Source organism: Elephas maximus, chromosome 4 (assembly GCF_024166365.1).
Source record: "Elephas maximus indicus isolate mEleMax1 chromosome 4, mEleMax1 primary haplotype, whole genome shotgun sequence".
Lineage (NCBI taxonomy): Eukaryota > Metazoa > Chordata > Mammalia > Proboscidea > Elephantidae > Elephas > Elephas maximus.
Window position 1 is genome coordinate 164,706,851 of NC_064822.1, and position 23,137 is coordinate 164,729,987.

At 42.6% G+C, this 23,137-nt stretch overlaps 1 protein-coding gene across 8 annotated transcripts in view; it reads right to left on the reverse strand.

Moving 5' to 3' along the window:
* Nucleotides 1-23,137, reverse strand: part of ANKS1B (ankyrin repeat and sterile alpha motif domain containing 1B) — a 1,421,217-nt gene that overhangs the window by 25,327 nt on the left and 1,372,753 nt on the right. For all 8 annotated transcript variants that reach the window (XM_049884161.1, XM_049884160.1, XM_049884159.1 and 5 more), the window contains 3 exons: nucleotides 12,884-12,895; nucleotides 11,924-12,010; nucleotides 2,966-3,103 (listed from right to left, as the gene is read on the reverse strand). In XM_049884161.1, the coding sequence (XP_049740118.1) occupies nucleotides 2,966-3,103; nucleotides 11,924-12,010; nucleotides 12,884-12,895 (237 nt within the window). The remainder of the gene's footprint in view (nucleotides 1-2,965; nucleotides 3,104-11,923; nucleotides 12,011-12,883; nucleotides 12,896-23,137) is intronic.

Genomic DNA, 23,137 nt, shown 5'->3' on the forward strand with positions numbered 1-23,137 from the left:
GGAATACACTTCTGGCAAACCTCAATCCTATGTATTTTAGCAGAGAAAGGGTCAGGCTGTTGGCTGTGATGCTGCAGGCAAGGAGAGAGAGGAGGTGGAACAGAAGTAACATTGAACAACTATTACTTATGAAGCATTCTACATATCTTAAGAGCCCTGGTGGTGCACACGGTTAAGTGCTCAACTGCTAACCAAAGGTTGGTAATTCGAATTCACTCAGCAGTTCCATGGCAGAATGACCTGGAGAGCTGCTTTGATAAAGATTACAGACAAGAAAACCCTGTGGGGCAATTCTACTCTGTCACATGGGGTCGCTACGAGTTGGAGTTGACCGGATGGCACCTAACAACGAGTACGTATGTTCCTTAATTTCAGTCCTGGCAAAAACCTGTGAGGTACAAATCCTTGTCTCTGTGTTAGAGATAAGGAAATTCGGGACTCAGAAAAGTTCTGCAGGTTGTCTAAGATCAAGGTAGCTGAGCTGGGATGTGAACTTTGGTCTGCCTCTTTTTTCTATCACACCAGCCCAACTCTCACGGACCAAGGTGTTTCATGCAAACAAGATATATTTGGATAGAATGAAATTTTACTGTTTAGAATGAAACTATTGTACTCTTCAGAAAGGGTGAGTTATGTTTAAGGCACCACACACCTAACACTCACATCCTTGTAAAGCCCACTGAAATGACTTTCATCAATGCTGAGATTCCATGCAGACAAACACAATCCACAGATATTTAGAGCGGCCTTCCTGGGCTTTGCTTTGCAGTCCTTATTGTTACCACATACCACTTTTAATTATTCTCGTCATGTCTCCCAAAATAGAAGAGATTTTTTTTTAAAGACCCATGAACGTTCTCTCCTATGCTTTCAGTCTTTAAAAACCGAAAGGGATGAGCAACCTGCCGCATGACACAAACGTTCTGAGTGTGAGCCTGATGGTGTGAATTTTGGATTACGGTGGCATTGGTCCATGGGTGCTTGTTAGAACTGGAAAAGATTGCTTGATACAGTCTGCTACCCGTGATACTGAACTGTGGCTGGCCTTCCAAGAATATATTATGCTCCAGTTTCTGTGTACTTCTTTAAATATGTATATTTCAAATGGAGCAGAGCAGAAGAATTTTAAAACTAAAGTGACATTTTAGAATTCTTCTGATTATAAACGATTTCAGGGTGACAGCCATACTCACGCATCTGTCAGCTTCACTGCAGAATGACCAGTGTGCTACATTAGAGACACCCTGAAGCAATCTATACCATCTTTAGGATCTATAGATCTTAAAGGAACATTCGTTGGTTTCACCATCCAAGTTTGTAATACATTGACTAACTTTTAGACTTAATGACAAGTATGAATACAAGTGGTATAACACCAGAAGGCCACTACCTGTCTGTCAGTTTGTTGTACTGTGGTGGTTTGCACATTGCTAGGATGCTGGAAGCTATATCATTAGTATTTCAAATACCAGCAAGGTCACCCAGGGTGGACAGGCTTCAGTGGCATTCCTAGACTAAGACAGACTAAGAAGAAAGGCCTGGCGATCTACTTCTGAAAATTAGTCAACCAAAGCCTTATGGATCACAACAATTGTGAAGATAGCTTAGGAACTGTCAATGTTTCATTCTGTTGTACATGGGGTGGCCTTGAGTTGGAGCTGACAACTAACAACAAACACCATAATGTTGTCATTACAAGACTAACTTCTACTGAGCAAAGGGGCCAAATTTTGGAGTTTCCAATTATTACTTGTAGGTGTCAGATTTGACTATATTAAATATATAACCCTCCTTGCAGAAAGGGAAGAGGACTTGAAGCACTTATTGATGAAGGGCAAAGACTACAGCCTTTGGTATGGATTACATCTCAACATAAAACAAAAATCCTCACAACTGGACCAATAAGCAACATCATGATAAATGGAGAAAATATTGAAGTTGTCAAGGATTTCATTTACTTGGGTCTACAATCAATGCCCATGGAAGCAGTAGTCAAGAAATCAAACAATGCATTGCATTGAGCAAATGTGTTACAAAAGACCTCTTTAAAGTGTTAAAAAACAAAGATGTCACTTTGAGGACTAAGATGCGCCTGACCTAAGCTATGGTATTTTCATTCGCCTCATATGCATGTGAAAGCTGGACAATGAATAAGGAAGACTGAAGAAGAATTGATGCCTTTGAATTATGGTGTTGGCAAAGAATACGGAATATACCATGGACTGCCAGAAGAACGATTAAATCTGTCTGGGAAGAACTACAGCCAGAATGCTCCTTGGAAGCAAGGATGGCGAGACTTTGTCTCACGTACCTTGGACGTGTTATCAGGAGGGACCAATCTCTGGAAAAGGACATCATGCTTGACAAAGTACAGAGTCAGTGAAAAAGAGGAAGACCCTCAACAAGATGGACTGACACAGTGGCTGCAACAATGGGCTCAAACATAGCAACTGGGCAGTGTTTTCATTCTCTCGTACATAGGGTCACTATGATTCGGAACTGACTTGAAAGCACCTAACAATAACAAATATAAAACCACGAATATTGTATGGGCACTGAAATTTACTTTTCTTCCAAATAATCCTAGACTATTACGCCCTAGTATTTAGAAATATCAGAGAAACCAGCAGACACAGCAAAGGAACGAGGAAGCCAGAAGTTTATGTTATTTTGGTACCGGAAAAAGAAAGGAATCTGTCAAATCTGAAAAGCAAAGTTCATAGTTGAGCAATGACAGTTGAGGTGCCAGGTGAGGGGAAAGTTCTAAGTTTAGTGGATGAATGAAAATACAGAAAAAGCTCAGAAAATCTGAGTCTGCCAAAGTACCTTATAGTTGGTTGGTATACATTAATATCTGGTAAAGAGGCCAAAGCTTATATGTTAACTACAAGTTGGGCTTTCGTTAAAGTCCAGGTACATTTTTGGGAAATTTTTAATCTGTCCAAAGAGAAGGGTCGTTACTTACCACATCGAAGGCAGTAAACACATGACAGTAGTGGTGATTGGACTTCAAATCTTTTGTGATATAAGCAAATGTCGAGAGGTCTTCTGGGTCCTGGGCAGCACAGGAGATATTACGAATTTCATGCTCAGCAATTATGTTCTAGAAGAGATGACATAAAAGACCATTGTTTTCCTTTGCAAACCAGCATATTTTAGAACCAAAGCCAGTGGCCAGTAGCTCTAGAGTATATCCAGACCAGCAACATCCAAATTGATCCAATACTATCCATGGGCAAATATATGTCAGATCTGGGAGGAATGCTTTCATTTAATTAAAAACAACCTAAAATAGTCATATCCTGGAGCAGTGGTTCTCACCAAGTGGGATGCCCAGATGTAGTCTGAGTGGCAGACACTTTAAAAAACACACAGTAATTACTAAGCATTTTACTGTTTCCATTCGCATACCCACTCGTAGATATGTAGCACTGCCTCCTGCGGACCCACCCTGGAAAGGACCACCTGTCACTTTCTGCCTGGTGGTGTAATGGTCACGTGCCATGACAGCTAGCCAAAAGGTCAGCAGTTCGAATCCACCAGCTGCTCCTCGGAAACTCTATGGGGTAGTTCTACTCAGTCCTATAGGGTCACTATGAGTCGGAATAACTCAACGGCAATGAGTTTGGTTTCCAAGAGGTTTCCTGACCCCTCACTATTGTGCTTGCTCACTGTTCTTGTGGCCTGCCCCCATTCCACCAGAGCAAAAGCAGGTACAGAAAGAAGGAGGCTGCTGGAAGCATCCAGGTGCTCTCTCTCAATGATTCTGTGGAGGCTAAGATGTAACAGTAGGATAAGGGAATGATGACTGTTACGGATTGAATTGTGTCCCCGAAAAGACATGCTGAAGTCCTAATGCCTGCACCTGTGAACCTGACCTTGTTTGGAAATAGGATCTTTCTTTGAAGATGTTATCAGTTAAATTATCAGTTAAGGTCATACCAGTGTAGGGTGGTTCCTAATCCCCTCTGAGTGGTGTCTTATAAAAGGGGAGAACAGACATGGCGACAGTTACCCAGGAGGAGACCCCATGCGTAGATATAGCTACAAGCCAAGAGATGCCTGGGGCTATAGGAGCTGGAAGAGGCAAGGGAGGATCTTTTCCTTCAGAGTAGACAAAGCATGGTCCTGCCAGCACTGTGAATTTGACTTCTAGCCTCCAGAGCTGTGGGACAATAAACTCCTGGTCTTTGAAAAAAAGCCACCCACTTTGTGGTGTATGGTTAAGGCAGCCCGAGGAAGCTAAGATAACCATGCTGCAATATTAAGGCGGTCAGACTTGATCTAGGGTCCCGTGGATGTAACACTGTGTTGACTATATCACCACGTATAATTATGAGGCTGGTACTGTTGCTATCATTATCTTACAGGTGAGAAAACTGGTACTCGGAAAGTTTAAGTGCCTTAGCTCTGGTGGTGCGATGGTTAAACATTCAGCTGCTAACCAAAAGGCCAGCAGTTCAAATCCACCAGCTGCTCCTCAGAAATCCTGTGGGAGTCAGAATCAACTCGATGGCAACAGGTTTGGTTTTGGGGTTTGGACCCAGGGCAGGTGTTGGAGCTGGGACTGAAATTCAGGGGTGTCTGAACGAAGAGCTCGCGCTCTTTCAAACACATTGTGTTGCCCCTCATTTCCACCTCTCTCTCTCATTGTTTTAACGTAACTTCTTTTTTATCTATCATTTCTTTGCTCCTCCCCACCCACCCCCTTTGCCTCCAAAATTAACTGGTGGGAGGTAAGCAAGGAAAGGTTTCAGTACTACTATTGTCCTGAAGGAGCCCCGGTGGCGCAGCAATTAAAAGCTCAGCTGCTAACCAAAAGGTTAGCAGTTCCAACCCACCAGCCGCTCCTTAGGAATTCTGTGGGGGGTTCTACTCTATCCTGTAATAGGGTCGCTATGAGCTGAAGTGACTCCACAGCAACGGGTTTATTGTCTTGAGGCATAAAATAACGACGGATTATCATCTGGCTGAAAACCCTATTAGAATCTTCTTTTGATACAAAGATGGATTAAAAAAAAAATCCTCACATAGTAGAGCATTCATTTTTTATCTCGTAATGTCCCATTTATGTTTTTCACAGTTGTCATAGATCTAAAACCCTCAATGCTTTACTTACCCTAATTAGTTTTTAATTGCACAATCTTAAATAACCAGTCGGCAATGTAACTTTCCACGTATACCCATCACTGCCTAAAAACGCTGACAAAATGTCCTTCCCTGCCAGCGCCCCCAGCAAATACTTCATGTCCCTCACTCTGTGAGCTGTGTGGTCTGGAAGCAATTACAGAATTAACACATAAAAGAAAATTAAGACATTCTTCACTGTGGCCCTGTGTGTTGACACCACATGCAGCCCTCTGTCAAAAATAACTCAAGTTGAAATTGGAATCCCATAAATAAGTAATATTTTATTGCAAGATACAGTTTCAAAATAGAAGGTCGTGACCCTTTTCTGGCATTCAGACAGCATTTCTTCAAGGAGAAAACTAAATTAGGAACCAGTGAGTTTTAAAATGAGACAGTTTATAGTCATTAAAGGTATGGATGTTAGCAGGTGCTAAGTGCTTCTGCCACCATTTTAATGGGTTAATATGCTTGGCTGCTAACCAAAAGGTTGGAACTTTGAGTCCACTCAGAGGTGCCTTGGAAGAGAGGCCTTGTGATCTGTTTACCTGAAAAATCAGTCACTGAAAACCCTATGGAGCACAGTTTACTCTGATACACGCGGCATTGCCACGAGCTGGACTTGACTTGATGGCAGCTGCTTCTTCGCTTTTACCCCGGGAAGTCTGTTGATTTGGTCTCACCCATTCAGGATCCACTGGAAACAGAGGGAAGCTTCATTTGCTCTAACTTTTAACTAAATTGATCTTTTGTGTCCTGGACATCCTTTAGAAGCAAAAAGAAGATCAACTTCTTGGGAAAGTATTACAGAGAAAAGTGCCCTGTGGTTTTGATTGCACTGAATTCCCTGAATCTTGCCAATTCACAGGATGTCACTCTTGGCAGTTTCAATCATATGGCAGCACTGTGGCTCTGGGTCAAAATGCAACACAGATCTTTAGAGACCTCTCATCCTCTGTCTTTTCTGACACTTCCTCTGAATTTTCTGACCTTGCCTCCAATCTTTTGGGCCCCTCCTCTCTATTCTCTAGGAGCCCAGGGCTGTTCTGACTGCCCAGTGAGGTCTGCTCTCCTCTGTAATGCCCCATGTTCCAAAATCAGCCTCCTCTCGCATTGCCCGCAGTGGTTAAGAGCTCGGCTGCTAACCAAAAAGTCAGCAGTTCAAATCCCCTAGCTGCTCCTTGGAACCCTATGAGGCGGTTCTACTCTGATCTATAGGGTCGCTGTGAGTCGGAACTGATTCGACAGCAAAGGGCTCCCATTGCCAACATTCTTATGCCTCTGTTCTCATGGTCTAAACTAGGAGGAAAACAGGATAATAAAAATATTCCACAGTCAGGCATGAATAACTGATAAACTCAGTCGTGTAACTGGCACTTAAAAATGTGCTTAAATGAATTTGTATAGTTGGCCTGTGTACGGAGATATATTTGAGCAGAGAACTTCCTAGTATACCTGTGGTGCAACAATGTAGTGAGTGACCTGAGGACTTGCTAGTTTTTTTTTTTTTTAATTTGTTTTATTTTTTGCTGTTGAGAATCTACACAGTAGAACACACACCAATTCAATAGTTTCTAAATGCAAATTCAGTGACTGACTTTGATTACATTCTTCAAGTCGTGCAACCATTCTCACCCTCCTTTTCTAAGTTCTTCGCCCACTGACATAAACTCACTGCCCCCTAAGTTTCCTAACTAATGTTTGAAGTTTCTGTTGTCAGTCTGATCCCATATAGATAGATCGTATAAGAGTACAATGCTCAAGGCAGACATTTTTTACTAGTTAAGCTAAACTATTGTTTGGTTTCAAGAAGACTTCAGGGGATATTTTTGGTTTAAAATTTAAGGTTTAAAGATTATCTCAAGGCAATCATTTGAGGGGTTCTTCCAGCCACCATGGCTCTAGAGGTCTGGATGACAATGAGAATTTGAATGGGGAGGATCTCACTAACACTACTGCCATCATTCTGCACCATCTACCTTTGCAGAATGGTGAGACCAGTGCTCTGTGTGTCTGACGAATCCAATACAACAGGCACTAGGCGATAGATTGTATGGAGACTGGGTGGTTGGTTTCCTCCTTGGAGAAGAAGTTAAGGAGGAATACATTCTTTCCACCTAGCGTAATGCATCAGTCAGGGGCTCCTCCCCACATCCAAAGGTGATGTCATCAGCCTACCTTTAAAATGGACTCCTATGTTGATCAGCCTCCATTTCTAAGCATGCTTGAAGACAGCAGAGCTTCAAAAAGGCTTAGGAGAAGAACTGGGAAGAGGCTCACCCTGCACTTTCTTTGAGATAGGAAGTTTGACAGCTCAGTACTCTTTAGGTACCTGTCTGTTGGCCCCATCTTGTTGAGAAACAGCTAGAGGTGTCTAGCTGGTGGGTGTAAAACAGAACTTTCTGGTCCAGCAAATTAATGCCAGGGTCCTAAGAAGGATGTGTGATGATGAAGTGATGAGAGTCTGCCTCTAGACTCTCATCACTTCATCATCAGGCTCTGACAGGTATGGCATTTCTCCTGTGTCTTCTTCATGCCCAGTTTTCTCTGAGTGAAAGAATGCAGTGTCACCCCCCTAAGAGGGCCCCTTGGAACAGAGGCAGCAGTCCTGGGGAGAGTAACTACAGACACCCTGCAGTGCCTGGTTCTGAGAACAGCACGCATGCTTAGGTAATGTGCTCTGAATTCAACTCCCAGCTTCTTAGAAAAAAAAGCACGGGCTATAAAAAACAGTGGGCACTTGTTTAGGCAATTGTTCCACATCATTTTGTGCCTAAAAAACAGTATAATCCCTGTGTAAAGTTCTGAAGTTGGTATTCAGAAAACACAAAAAAACAAAGCCCAATACTGTATTCCTCCTGATTTTGCCAGATGGGGAGACTGAGCGGGGAATCAGTGCAGGAACACAAAGTGCGATGTGCTTCTCGGGCCGCACTCAGTGGGGCGAGCTGTGTCCCCTCTTGGAAGATCTCGTGGATCTGAAGGAGGGTCTGTAACTAAGCAGTCGCAGTCCTGTGGCCTGAAGACCAGGTTAGTTACCCCTGTACTACAGAACTGTGGAAAGCTGATGTGATTTACCTGCAACATTTTAAGTCTATCCAAGTTCCACTGTTAATTCGCAGTCATTTTCTGCCTCTTCCTTCTTCGATCAGGATTCGTGAATCAGTTCGTTTCTTAAGTTGCTAGGCAATACGTTTATGAGTTTATAACTAGGCAGCTAACCCTCCCCCACGAGCTCAGCCATAACCATTTATTTATGAGGATAAAAGGAAAGGCGTGATTCACTGGAGGGCTCATCTTTCAGGTAGTCTAATGGGGACTAATAGGAAAAGAGGAATTAACGCATAATTAAACAGCCATGGTGCTGCAAACTAATTTATGGAAAGGAGCCATGGTGTAGCAGAAAAATCGTCACGTCAGGGAGTGGGAAGATCAAGTTTTAGTCTTTCTCCCTGACCAGCTAGCTGTGTGGCTGTTGGTGCTGTCTTGTTAGGGAAGGGTCCATCGATGACAGGCAGATTAAACACTCATCCCCCCCGCCACCCCCATCTTAACAGGGCATGCGTTAAAGAAACACAACGGTTAGGAGAACACTGCTGAGGACTAAAGCACAATGACAACATTACATATTGATATTAAGGTGTGATTCTTGGTTGTGCCTTAAGACAGGCTTAGTGGCCACTGTTATTGTGTGCCATTGACTCAACTGGAGCAGCCTGCCAGGTCTTTTCTCCCACAGAGCGGCTGGTGGGTTCGAATTGCAAGCCTTTTGGTTGGCAACCAAATGCTTAGCCATTGTGTTGCCAGCGGCTGGTGGGTTCGAATTGCCAGCCTTTTGGTTGGCAACCAAATGCTTAGCCATTGTGTTGCCAAGGCTCCTTAAAAAGAAAAAAAAAAAAAATTTTTTTTTTTTTTTTAGGTGCTGTTAATTTCAACTCATCGCGACCCCATGTAACAGAGCAGAACTGCCACATAGGGTCTCCTTGGCTGTAATCTTTATGGGGGCAGATTGCCAGGTCTTTCTCCCATGGAGCCTTTAGGTAGGTTGGAACAGCTGGCCTCTTGGTTAGGAGCTTGGCACCTAACCACTATGCCACCAGGGCTCCTTTAGTAGCCATTAGTATCTGAAATTGGGGTCTTCAAATATGCTCTCATTTCACAAGTCTTTCACCTCAGATCAGAGCAGCCCACCAAGATAATACTTCTCAGGGCAAACAGAAAGCAGGACTTTGGAATTTATCCATCTGTTCCTTTCCTGCTGTGGGCATTCCAGGTTGATTTTTGCTACAGAACATGTGCTATATAGACTGTGCATATAGTGTGGCATGCAAAGATGCCACTGCAGACACTGCCAAAATCTAGGTATCTGAGTGCAGTTCTTTTCACAATACAACTCGAGGATGACCCTTTAACTTTGGGTTCTCTGTGGCTTCTGAAGCCAGTCCTCCATCCATGGCTGCTGGCGAGGTTTTTCAGCCTTCTATAGTCACACTCCACTAATGTGGCCTTACAGTATTTCTTTCTTCTACCCTCCCTCTGAATACAATCTTTCCGCTTCAGTTTCCCACACAGCAACTACCAGGCTATTGCTCTGAGCTACCCACTCTCTCCCCATCCACTGTTATATTGGGTAGATCAGCTGCGTTGTAGCACCAGCTGAAGTCCTCCAATGCCTGAAAAATCCAGGTAGATACATACTGTTTTACATTCACAAAGAAGTTGGCTGCACCTGCCATCATATACCTTGCCTTTGCTCTGGATTTGGAAAATATACTCAGGGCCACACTGCTGGGACTTGAAAGATATGTTGGCTTTCTTTACTTAGTGTCTTTATTTTCACAGAATTATCTTCTCTGTATCTTCCTGTGCTTACTTCCGAAGAGCAGTCACCAGCGAGCAGAGGTTTATGAATAACTCATCTAATTATTGGCGAAGTGTTTCCTAGAGGTACAGGAGCATCAACTTCTCTAAGCCCCTGATGTACCCTTAAGCAAAATGCAACAGAATTGACAGAGCTCTCCCTCATCCCTCTAATCAGGGACGCTATCAATACAGAGGCATCCAATCATACAACCAGCATCCTGGAAAGACTGCCTTAAGATGCTGGAAACTTCTCATGGCAAATACCACTTGTTTAGAAGTTGTCAGAATCCAAGTTTGCTAAGGTTGTTAATCTAAGAGTGTCAAACTCAGACACTGACAATATATTGCTCTTAGTGTTTTTCAAATGCAAATGGGGTAAAGACAGTTGCTCCAGGTTAGGAAAAAAATCTAAGTGCCAAAGTCTTTCTTGAAATTTAGATACAGCAGATAGCAATGGTATCTTCAATGACAGCTCCATAAAGTTTTCGAAGTTTTAAAAGCAACTGACTACAATTTAAAAATAAAATAAGTTTATGGGCCAGTGACTAAAGTCACTTCTAAGAAAAAAAAAAAAAAAAGGGGGGGGCATACCAATCGGGATGATTCTGATTTGAGTTTCCACAACTAGAATCTGACAACAGTAACTGTCAACGACATATTGCAGAACCAAGGCTATCATTTGGATACCGACAGCTAAAATCTTGATGGTATTATTATTACATGTAAGGCATGAGCCTCTGAGTATGCTTTGGATATCATCGGCACTGGGACAATGCTGGGTTAAAAGCTTTCTGCCTGGGTTTCAGGAGAAACCAGGAGCTGGTTCTCCTACAGGGAGCTTAGGTTTATCTGACCGCTAATGCAGCAACCTTCTGTGTTACTGAAAACAAACCAGGAGAGCTTCTAATTGGTTGATTCGGATGTTCACGTTTATTACAGAAACCAAAGAGTCACTGCCCATGGGACGTTCCCCTGGTATCTAAACCCAGTTGCCCTGCCCCCAAGTTACCATTGCTATAGTCTACCTGTTTCATGACCTTCTGTCCCTTTCCTCCAAAATGGAGATGGGTCCAAGTAGCAGGTTTTGTAGGTAGTCCAGAAAGAAAATGGTATTCACCAGTGGTTAGCACCTCTTTCCCCCTCATCCAACAGTTTGTTAGAATGATGATGGAATAAAATATTTATTATGTTGAATAAAGTTGAAACCTTCTCTTCCATTTCAGTATTTGAGAATTAAATATAATTTAGAATAAAAAAGCCAGAGAGTGCTCCTTGTGTCAGGTATTCATGATGTGTATCAAAAGAAAGGACATACATATTTCTAGAGAGATGAAGGACAACTATTCTAGCCCTTCATAGTGATGTTTCTTCTAACGGAGGAATGACGTAATTGTTGCCTTTTCATTCTATAGTGATTTTCTTCTGTTTCAATGTTCTCTAGATCCAAAAGACACGCCAGATATTAAGTGCTAACAGTCTATTAGAGAAAAAAAAAGAGAACCAAACCCATTGCCGTTGACTCAATTCTGACTGATAGAGACCCTACAGGAGAGAGTAGAACTGCCCCATAGGGTTTCCAAGGAGCAGCTGGTGGATTTGAACTGCTGACTTTTTGGTGAGCAGCCTGAGGTCTTAACCACTGTGCCACCAGGGCTCCCTATTAGAGAAGGCAGCATGGAAAAGTGAAAGTAAAATATTTATAGGAATCTTGGATGAAGCCTCCCAAATAAAATGTGCTTTTATGTATGTACCTATGTGAGTTTGTGTGTGTGTGTGTGTGTGCGTGTGCCTGCAGGTGTTTTTGAGAAGCATGAAAGGTTGGTGGTGGGGAAGTGATTACAATGAGGATGCTGCTAGTCACGATGGAAGCAGATGATGTCAGATCACATACTCAGGGCTGTATCTGTGTCTAAGCCAGAGGTGCAGTGCCTACCTTATTTGTTGCATCGATAAATTTGACTCCTTTATAAGAGACAGAAAGAATAATAGTAGGGACCTTCTTCATTTGCTCTGTAGACTTCTGAAATGAAATGAGAAAACCGTTAGGACAGTTTGTGCTGCGTGGCAACTGAATCACATCATTTTTCCTTTTGAAAGATAAAGATGAGCTCAGGTTAAAAACAGCACACACACATACACACACCCCAAACACACTCTAAATGTCTGTCTCTCTTGGGTTTAACTCTGCTTTCAGCTTATAAAGTATCTGTCTTGCACTTAAGGATCTACAAAGAGTGTGTTCTGCTGCTTCATGTGGAATGCTCAGTTTCTCTGACTGCAAAGGGAGAAATGCACAGCCCTGCCTCCTGCTGTAATTTCAAGTTACCAGCCCTTGGCCTAGAGTTAAACCGTATCAGATTCTCCAAGGGCGAGTTCAGCATTAACAAAATATATACATCCCCCCAGCCCCCTGTTTTGACCAGTCGCCCTCTTTCTTTAAGGCACAGGCTATGTCTGGGTGCGTACTTAACATATGAATTTAAAATACATCACTGTGAATTTTTCTCGAACCTGGCCAATTCTGTAAAGCTGATACTATGCTTAAAGCCGAATGGCTTGTGACCACGAGGATATAATACCGCTCTGTAACAATTAAACCCTCCAGGAGCAGCCTGTATTTTGAGCCACGACAAGATGCTGGGCGGTCCAGGGTAACCTGCTTTGTCATTTAGAGCTGCTGTATTCCCTTAGGCTAAGTTTTTATGATAGATATTCACACTGGCTTAATGTGCTTAGAGTTTGCAGTGTCTACAGTTTTACGCACCTGCAAAAGTTTCTCTGTAATTTATTATGTGCCTTTTCTGTTTAGTTTTATCATTCATCAACAGCCTGTTTCCTTCAGTTCCCTCGTGGACATCCCTAATAATTACATTAAACACCAAGAAGAACCTACCTGACAGTTAGCCTGATGAATTTTCCAGAAAAGACAGGTGGGAACATAATAGGAGAGAAAATACACAAAAAGGTTAGAGAAAGCTGTTTCAGTAATACACACACAGCATAAATTCATTCAAAAAGGAATGATGCCACAAAAGAAGAGGCTTTACAGATATACCAAAAGCCAGGGAAACTGTCATTTAGAAAACTGCTGTGGCTTTCCACAGGCCACGTTTCTTCTCTTCCTTCTCTGTTTTCCCATCATTCTATTTATTGCATTTCACAGTCTCAGGACTAACACTCAAGAACTTTCTACTTTGAGCTTTCAACAACAACCTACCTGTCTTTACATTAACTATGTATGTTAACAGAATCAGAAAAAAAAAAAAACGGAACTTCCTTGACTTCACTTACATTACCCAATTTGCCTTTTCAAAATTCTGAAACATGACCAGAATTCATGAAGGCTTTGAATCGACCAGTGTGAGAGAAACTGACTGACTCAATAACGGTCACTACACTGTATCTTTCACTTGAGTCACACCAACGGTGTTTTAGATTTTCCTCATTATTTTGATACAACATCTTTTTGATAGCTGCTGTATCTGTTTCAAAGACAAAGAAAATGAATTACGAAGAGCACTGCTATTTAGTATTTATCAAATGCTTCATGCAGTATAGCAAAAAGCCGCCATCTTAAAGTGCTTTTTAAACTAGTTTTAAAATTACCCAGGCTTGCCAGTGTTCTTTTGTGATTGCCAAAAAGAGATACTATGAAATTGGAATAGAAGGTTAGATACTTTTATCTTTTTAATGCTTTTTCCAACCACTTCTGAAAAAACGTGCACGATAAATCAAAGGCAAGGCTAGAAGATTTTAAGGCAAAGCAGGGGGCTGGACTCTGTAGAGAGGGTGGTAGCAACACAGTGTTGTAGCTGGCGTACTGAACACAATGTTGTAGCTGGCGTACTGAGTATGTGAGGGAAGAATTCTTTGCAAAGAAAAAGAATGGATTTCAATAAAGTACCTGGCTCACCTCTTTACACATATGTTCTCTTGGACAGATATATCTGTAACGCGAAACAATATACAGCTAACATAAAATTGAAATAGCAACATCTTATTTAGTATAAGAAATATCCATTTGTCATTCACTCAGCAACTGGGTGGTTATTTTAGGCCAGCCACTGTGCTTGTCACTGGAGAAGCTACTTCAGGGGATATCTAACAGACCTCAAATTGTGTGAAAGCATCAATCTGCTGAAAGCGGCTACTTGACGTGCTGTGTTGAGAAGGATGCTGAGGCTCTGTGTGGAAGGGGATTTCAGCCCTCTTCCCACTGTCTGGGCTCAGGGGAAAAAGGGCTGGGAATGATGTCTGCCATGGAAGATGGAGAGGGAGGGGCAGCACATGAGACGCACGTTGCCATTCCTGCTCTAGACTGATACGAAGAACAGGTACAATACAGTGTTGACAAATGCATCCAGAGATAGAGATGCAGAGTTCTGCCAGAGCACGGAGAGGCTAACTTTGCATGAGAGTGTAGGGAGTCTGCATGCATGTACGCATTCATTCACTCAACAGTTACTGACTGCCTGCCTGCTAGCGATGGTTGAGCTGGGACTTAAAGGATGAGCAGAAATTTTCAGGTGGCAAAAGTGGACAAAAAGGCTTTATTAGCAGAACTAACACACACACACACAGAAGTCTGGAAATGAGAAATGATAACATGGATTGGGGGTAATGGTGGGAGATGAGGCTAGAATGGTAGGTGTGGTAGACTGTGACTTCCTGTGCCACATGATGGCAGAGTGGGGACGCACTGGAGGTTTGTAAGTACAGAGTGACACAATGAGATCCGTGTTTCAGAAAGGCAGCTCTGGTGGTTGACAGAAGTGGGACTGGAGCAGTTAGAGGCTGGATGTAGGGAGACAAGAAGCTGTTGTGCAAAGCCAAATGAGAACCCGAAGCACGGGTGTTAAAGCAGGAGTCCTGGAGAAAGGGAAGTGGGCCTCTAGTGAATGAACTATCAATGAGGAAGAACGGAGAAGATCTGCTGACTGATCTGCTGTGGGAGATAAATGAATGGGATGATGTCACAGATGATGAAGCCCTTGACTGAGCTAGGGAATAATGGAAGGAAACATGCTTTTGCATAAACGTAATGAAAGTGCCTTTGAACGTGCTGAGTTTGATAAAAAAGTGGAGATGTCCAGGAGGAAATTGAAAGTAAGAATCAGATCTGGAAATCCATCCACAGAGACGGGATGGCAGAGGACATGACAGCAGATGAGGAGGCTCAAGGAGAGAAAAAGAGACAAAGGGGCTAAGGACTGCATCTCAGAGGAAGGTTAATATTTAAGGAGCAGGGTGGAGGACTAAGAGCCAATGAATTGGACCTGGCATGAAGACAGAAGAAACTTTAGAGCACTATCATGGAAACCAAGCAGAAGAGTGCTTAGAAGGTAGAAGCAATGGCGAATGCAATGAGGACTAAAAAAGGACTAAAAAACTGTGCCTAGCACAGTGGCTGGCACATGTAGGTGCTCCTATATTTATTGGGTTTACTGGGTGAAATCCTTGGCTTTAGCAACTAGATAGAATTTGTTGTTGGTCTTATTAAGAGCAGCTCCAGGAGAACAGGGGCAGCAGCGAGCAGAAAGGAATACAATATACCATTAATGAATGTCAGTGAAAGGGAGAGCACAGCTGAAGGGTGGACAAATCAAGGCACATGATTTTAGGCTGAAATAAAGCCATCAGCAGTGGTTTCTGTCATAATACAAGGACTCCACATCACATGCTCAGCTGAGCTGAACAAAGAACAGATAAAGGATGGCCATCTGCCTGTTTCTTTGGTAGGTCCCATGAATCCCTGCTTTCCTAACTGGAGGCGGCACTGGAGGTGGTCACGCATTCCAATGTGGAGACCAAACTGTCCTTCCAATGCCATCGAGTCCCTTGACAAGAAGATGATGGACCCTGGCCAGCTTTGGGGTGAAAAGGGACTGTGGGACGTCTTCAAAGTACTGTTCCTCCTTTAAGACATTTATACTCTCTATAAGAATATTTTTTTTTACAAGAATAAGAATCCAACCACTTTTTAGGGGGTTTCTTGATGGTATACTTTGCAAGAGCTTTCAAAGAGGTCTTTTCATACATAACTTTAACAAAAGAAGAAAATGCATTAGACAGAAGGCCAGTATACTGAGTCTTCAGGGAGAATAATCAGGGAGGCAAGAAATCCAATAAACGTCCATTTCGTTTCATTAAGGTGTTACAGATATTGAAATGTGAGCATGGAGCTCCCAAGCAATCACAGGCAACCTAAATGCCACCCTCCCTGTTTTCTCCTCAGTGTTGGAGTCGCCTTCTTTTCCTTCTCAGGGATGGAGGTACTAGCTCTGAACCTCACTGCTCAAGCTTACAGAACATGCTCCGAGGAACACTGGTTTCTATGACCTGTCTGCATGCTTTCCTGAGTTTTTGTGTGAGTAATAATCTCATATGTTTATGTTAAAAGCTCAAGCCTTATTTATTTGTATAAACAGAATTCTCTTCTCCAGGCCTATCTCCTCAGTAAAATGCTCAGGGCAAACCTTATGTTATGGTTCTCTTTTGATTCTAGTTGCTCTTTTCTATGCCGTGCTCATTGTGGAATTTCTGAGCTTTCCCAGAGTCCTGAAATTCCTACCTTTAGCGCCAGCTTTACAGGACAGGCTAATTTATAACGAGGGCCTTGAGTCCCTAAACAATGGAGTACTCATGGGTGAGGCCCAAAATGCCCTTGACCTTTACAGCATCTTGCTCTCTTGCAAAGAGCATTCAAATGTATTTTGTCCACAGTTTCCAACATCACGATTATCATCCTTTTATTATTCCAAGAGAAACATATATTTGGTTATATAGAAATGCCACATTTCTGAAACCTGAAACAAAATGCAGCTTTAAATCATAAATGCAAAGGCAGCCTTGTACGCATCACTTATATTTATCTAGCCTATAAGCATTAAACAGAACACAGACCATAACGTCTTATCTGGAGGTGACTATCTGAAGTACTGGGGTCTTGGTAACTAAAATAATTGGGCAGTTTTAGAACATTTCATAAAAGTAGAGTTTTTTTTTTTGATTCACCAAGGAAAAGAAATAACCATCTTTTTTTCTTTTTAATTAGAAATTATGTACTGCTTAGAATTTTTATAAAGGAGCTCTGATTATACAATGATTAAGTGCTTGGCTGCTAACTGAAAGGTTGGTGGTTCCAACTCACCAGCTGCTTTGTGGAAGAAAAGATCTGGCAATCTGCTCCTGTAAGGATTATACTCACTCCTCACTTATCGACATGGTTAGGTTCCAAGACCAGGTTGTTATGTGAAAATTGGTGTTACATAAAAATGGAGGATGACTACATTATTACGTAACTGCCAAACTACATCATTACATAACAGCCAAACCACTGAAGATTATGACCCAGGCAAATTGACACATAACCTTAATCATCGTAAAAACCAAACGCCAAACCCATTGCCATCGAGCTGATCCTGACTCGTAGCGACCCTATAGGACAGAGTAGAAATGCCCCATAGAGTTTCCAAAGAGCGCCTGGTGGATCTGAACTGCTGACCTTTTGGTTAGCAGCTGTAGCACTGAACCACTACGTCACCAGGGTTTCCTAATCATAATAGCGTTATTTTCACCTCACAACTTGGCATTCGTTACTGCCAGATGTACACTGTTAATGTGAAAAACAGTCGGATAGTAGATTTTTTACCACTGTTGTAAATTTGCAATGTCAGATAACGAGACAGTCGATAAGTGAGGAGTGGGTGTAGAGCCTAGGAAACCCTATGGGGCAGTGCTACTCTCTCATATAGGGTCGCTATGAGTTGGAATCAACTCTACAGCACACAACAACAGCAGCAACAGAATCTTTGTTTCAGGTCAGAATTCACTACTGGTCCTTTTACTTCAGCCTTAAAGCCTGTCCTAAAAATAAGTAATTTCCCATTTTCTAGTGTAGAATCAGCAGTATTCCAATGTTCTTTTCAGATTGAAGGGGATCTCTGATCTCAGCGCACGGCTTTCACAAGCGTGAATGAGAACAAAGAGAGTTACGATGGGGAACACTTCAGTTGTGAGCTGTAATGTTGGATTTGAGTTTGGAATGATGCTTGTGTCCCTAATAAGAACCATTTGTGCCCCAAATCGGCACAGGGAGGGAAAAGAGTGGGGCAGTCCATGGGGAGGGTGTCTCTGGCCCTTCATTCTTGTAATACCCTGACAATTTACAGTGTATTTCAAGCACAGTTTGGGGAAAAGAATTCCAGATGGTCTACTGCCATCCAACTTATAGTATATTTTTAACCTGTATATGGCTGCCCTGAGAATGCTTTCTCGTTCAATATTCAGGGCTGAGTCACAACTATTAATTCTGCTATATTTTTCTTAGTTTCAAAGCTTAATTATATTTAATTTCGGCAAGTAAATTAAAATAGGACCAAATAATTCCCTATTTGAATGATTAAAAAACATACAAGATAAGTGTTGTTGTGATGGCTTTGTATGCGGAGGAACTGGCTACATTGCGGGGGCTATAACAGATATGCAGATGACGATCAGTAATTTGAAAGGAACTCATCCTTTGAAAAAAAAAAAAAAACCTTTGAAACTCAGTTTAAATGCCACTTGCTGGAGAAGCCTTCCCTGGTGTCCCAGGCCAACGGCTGGCTTTACTCATGCTTTCCCAGTTCACCCTGTGACCTTCTGCTTCTCTTTACGTCCACTGCCTTGAGTCTCAGCATTGTCTGTTTCCCTCACTACAAGGCAAGTTTCTTGAAGATTGTCCACACTTCTTGACTTTGTCTCCCGCATAATGACTGGCACATAGTCTTGGGTTGAATTCTAATAAATTGCCATTTTAAGGGTCAAAAATGGTTAAATATCTGCAATTTAATAGGATTCAATCTAAAAGCTGCTGAAATATACTGCCACAAATTGAACTGTATCTCCCAAAAAAGGTGTGCTGGAATCCTAATTCCTATACCCGTAGCTGTAACCCCATTTGGGAATAGGGTTTTCTTTCTTATGTTAATGAGGCCATGCCAGTGTAGGGTGTGTCTTAAACTTAATCACTTTTGAGATATAAAAAATGGAGGAATATTAGGGCTAGAGAACCCTCCCTGAAAGCCAGCAGAGAGAGCGCCTTCTCCTAGAGCTGGTGCCCTGAATTTGGACTTAGAGCCTCCTAACCCATGATAAAATAAATTTCTGTTCATTAAAGTCACCTGCTTGAGGTACGTCTGTTATAGCAGCATCAGGAAACTAAGACACACATAATTGTCAAGTGAAGGAGCAAATGAACGAATGTGTGGCAGCAAGCAGGAAGCTGGATTTATAAAGAGGAACCACAGTGTCAACCTCTGAACACACGGGGAACTCGACAAACTTTTCAGAGTATTGGTGCCCAGAGCCAGGCGTGGACGCCTTGGAAGAACTCAGAAGAAAACCACAGATACAATTAGAGTTATTAAGAGATTCCTATGGGGTGGAAAAAGCTTCACCAATCCTCTGATTTTTCAGCCTCCAGGAGAGAAGAGATAGGTCTTCTTTTTGCAACAGGAAACGGTCTCAAATTGCAGGCTGTGAGAGAAAAGGGAAGACTTCTCAAGAGGGCACAACGATCACTAGGTGCAGCGGGGGAGTTTCTCCCTCTGGGTGTCTTTGAAAAAAATTTTGGGCTCTCAACTGTCACTAATGACTTAGGGGTCAGTCTCATTTGGCTGGGAAATGAGGGTATGTGACCTCTCAAGGGCTTTGCTGGTCACAGGGACGCTGACACAAAGGCTGGGAGAATACAGAGCCTAACCACATCCATGTGACAGACAAGAACAGGCAGTAGGCAAGCAGCCATTCAAACTACTCCGGCATAAGGCAAGACTATTGTACTGCTTCTGTAGCACACAAACTCTAGCCAACACCTGGCCCCCCATAAAGCTCTCTTTTCTAGCCCTGGCTAGTTTCCAGATACAGTGGCAGAATGATTCTACCCAGGCCAGCCTACCTACTAATATCAGTTACCGTCAAGTCAATCCTGTCTCCTGGTGACCCCATGTGTGTGAGAGTAGAACTGTGCCCCACAGGGTTTTTAATGGTTGGCTTTTCAGAAGTAGATCGCCAGGCCTTTCTTCCAAGGCACCCCTGGGTGGACTCACACTTCCAACCTTTTGGTTAGCAGCTCAGCATGTTAACTATTTACACCACCCAGGGTCTTCAGCTTACCTACACAGTAGGTTTTATGGAATGCCCAATGAACCAAAGCAGTGATTTTCAAACTGTTGTTGTTGTCAGTTGCCATCGCGTTATTTTTGACTCATGACATCCCCATGTGTACAGGGCAGAACTGCTCCATAGGGTTTTCAAGGCTGTGATCTTTTTGGAAGCTGATCCCCAGGCCTGTCTTCCTAGGTGCCTTGGAAGGGGTTTGAACTGCCGAAGTTTTGTCTAGCAGCTGAGCACTTACCCGTTCGTGCCACCCAGGGACTCCTCTCAAACTGGAGAGTGCATAGGAACACTGAAGGGCTTGTTAAGGAACAGATATCTAGGTCCCCGCTCCCAGAGTTTCTGAGTCAGCAAGTCTGAGCTGGGGCCTGAGATGTGTATTTCCAACAAGCTTCCAGATGTCTGGTCTGGGACTGCACGTTGAGAGCTACCACTCTGAAATGCAGTTGATGGGTTTGATTGACAGTGGCTGTCAGAACCCACCTCTGCTACTCTGCATGCAAACGTGGCTTGTACTGCAGCCTACATTAATTCAGAGGGAAGCTAATTTATCAAAACACATCATTCTCCTCTTGATGAGTGAGTTCCAAAAATCCTTAGTTAGCGTTTAGCTGCAGCTCTCAGTCTTCAGAGCAATGAACAAAACTTATTTAAGTCTTCCCGCCACGTGTCTGTCAGTTTGTCGTACTGTGGGGGCTTGCGTGTTGCTGTGATGCTGGAAGCTATGCCGCTGGTATTCAGATACCAGCAGGGTCACCCATGGAGGACAGGTTTCAGCTGAGCTTCCAGACTAAGACAGACTAGGAAGAAGGACCCGGCAGTCTACTTCGGAAAAGCATTAGCCAGTGAAAACCTTATGAATAGCAGCAGAACATTGTCTGATATAGTGCTGGAAGATGAGCCCCCCAGGTTGGAAGGCTCAAAAGATGACTGGGGAAGAGCTGCCTCCTCAAAAAACAGTCGGCCTTAATGATGTGGATGGAGTAAAGCTTTCGGGACCTTCATCTGCTGATGTGGCACAACTCAAAATGAGAAGAAACAGCTGCAAACATCCATTAATAATCGGAACCTAGAAAGTACAAAGTATGAATCTAGGAAAATTTGAAATCGTCACAAATGAAATGGAACCCATAAACACCGATATCCTAGGCATTAGTGAGCAGAAATGGACTGGCATTGGCCATTTTGAATCAGACAATCATATAGTCTACTATGCTGGGAATGACAACTTGAAGAGGAACGGTGTTCCATTCATCGTCAAAAAGAACGTTTCAAGATCTATCCTGAAGTACAACGCCATCAGTGATAGGATAATATCCATATGCCTATAAGGAAGACCAGTTAATACGACTATTATTCAAATTTACGCACCAACCACTAGGGCCAAAGATGAAGAAATAGAAGATTTTTATCAGCTGCTGCAGTCTGAATTTGATCGAACATGCAGTCAAGATGCATTGATAATTACTGGCAATTGGAATGCGAAAGTTGGAAACAAAGAAGAAGGATCAGTAGTTAGAAAATATGGCCTTGGTGATAGAAACTATGCCAGAGATCGAATGATGGAATTTTGCAAGACCAATGACTTCTTCATTACAAATACCTTCTTTCACCAACGTAAACGGTGACTACACACATGGACCTCGGCAGATGGAACACACAGAAATCAAATTGACTACATCTGTGGAAAGAGACGATGGAAAAGCTAAATATCATCAGTCGGAACAAGGCCAGGGGCCGACTGTGGAACAGACCATCTATTTCTCATATGCAAGTTCAAGCTGAAACTGAAGAAAATCAGAGCAAGTCCACAAGAGCCAAAATATGACCTTGAGTATATCCCACCTGAATTTAGAGACCATCTCACGAGCAGATTTGATGCGTTGAACACTAGTGACCACAGACCAGACGAGTTGTGGAATGACATCAAGGACATCATCCATGAAGAAATTTTCGCAAGAGGTGATTGAAAAGACAGGAAAGAAAGAAGAGACCAAGATGGATGTCAGACGAGACTCTGAAACTTGCTCTTGAGCGTTGAGCAGCTAAAGCAAAAGGAAGAATTCATGAAGTAAAAGAACTGAACAGAAGCTTTCAAAGGGCCTCTTGAGAAGACAAAGTAAAGTATTATAATGACATGTGCAAAGAGCTGGAGATGGAAAACCAAAAGAGAAAAGAATACGCTTGGCGTTTCTCAAGCTGAAAGAACTGAATTAAAAATTCAAGCCTGGAGTTGCAATAGTGAAGGATTCCATGGGGAAAATATTAAACGATGCAGGAAGCATCAAAAGAAGATGGAAGAAAAACACAGAGTCATTATACCAAAAAGAATTAGTTGATATTCAACCAGTTCAAGAGGTGGCATATGATCAGGAACTGATGGTCCTGAAGGAAGAAGTCCAAGCTGCTCTGAAGGCATTGGTGAAAAACAAGCCTCCAGGAATTGATGGAATATCAATTGAGATTTTTCAACAAACAGATGCAGCACTGGACGTGCTCACTCATCTATGCCAGACAATATGGAAGACAGCTTCTTGGCCAACTCACTGGAAGAGATCCATATTTATGCCTATTCCCAAGAAAGGTGATCCAACTGAATGTGGAAATTATAGAACAATATCATTAATATCACGTGCAAGCAAAATTTTGCTGAAGATCATTCAAAAATGGCAACAGCACTATATTGACAGGGAACTGCCAGAAATTCAGGCTGGTTTAAGAAGAGGACGCGGAACCAGGGATATCACTGCTGATGTCAGATGGATCCTGGCTGAAAGCAGAGAATACCAGAAGCATGTTTACCCATGTTTTATTGACTATGCAAAGGCATTCGACTGTGTGGATCATAACAAACTATGGATAATACTGCGAAGAATGGGAATTCCAGAACACTTCATTGTGCTCATGAGGAACCTTTACATAGATCAAGAGGCAGTTGTTCAGACGGAACAAGGGGATACTGATTGTTTTAAAGTCAAGTAAGGTGTAG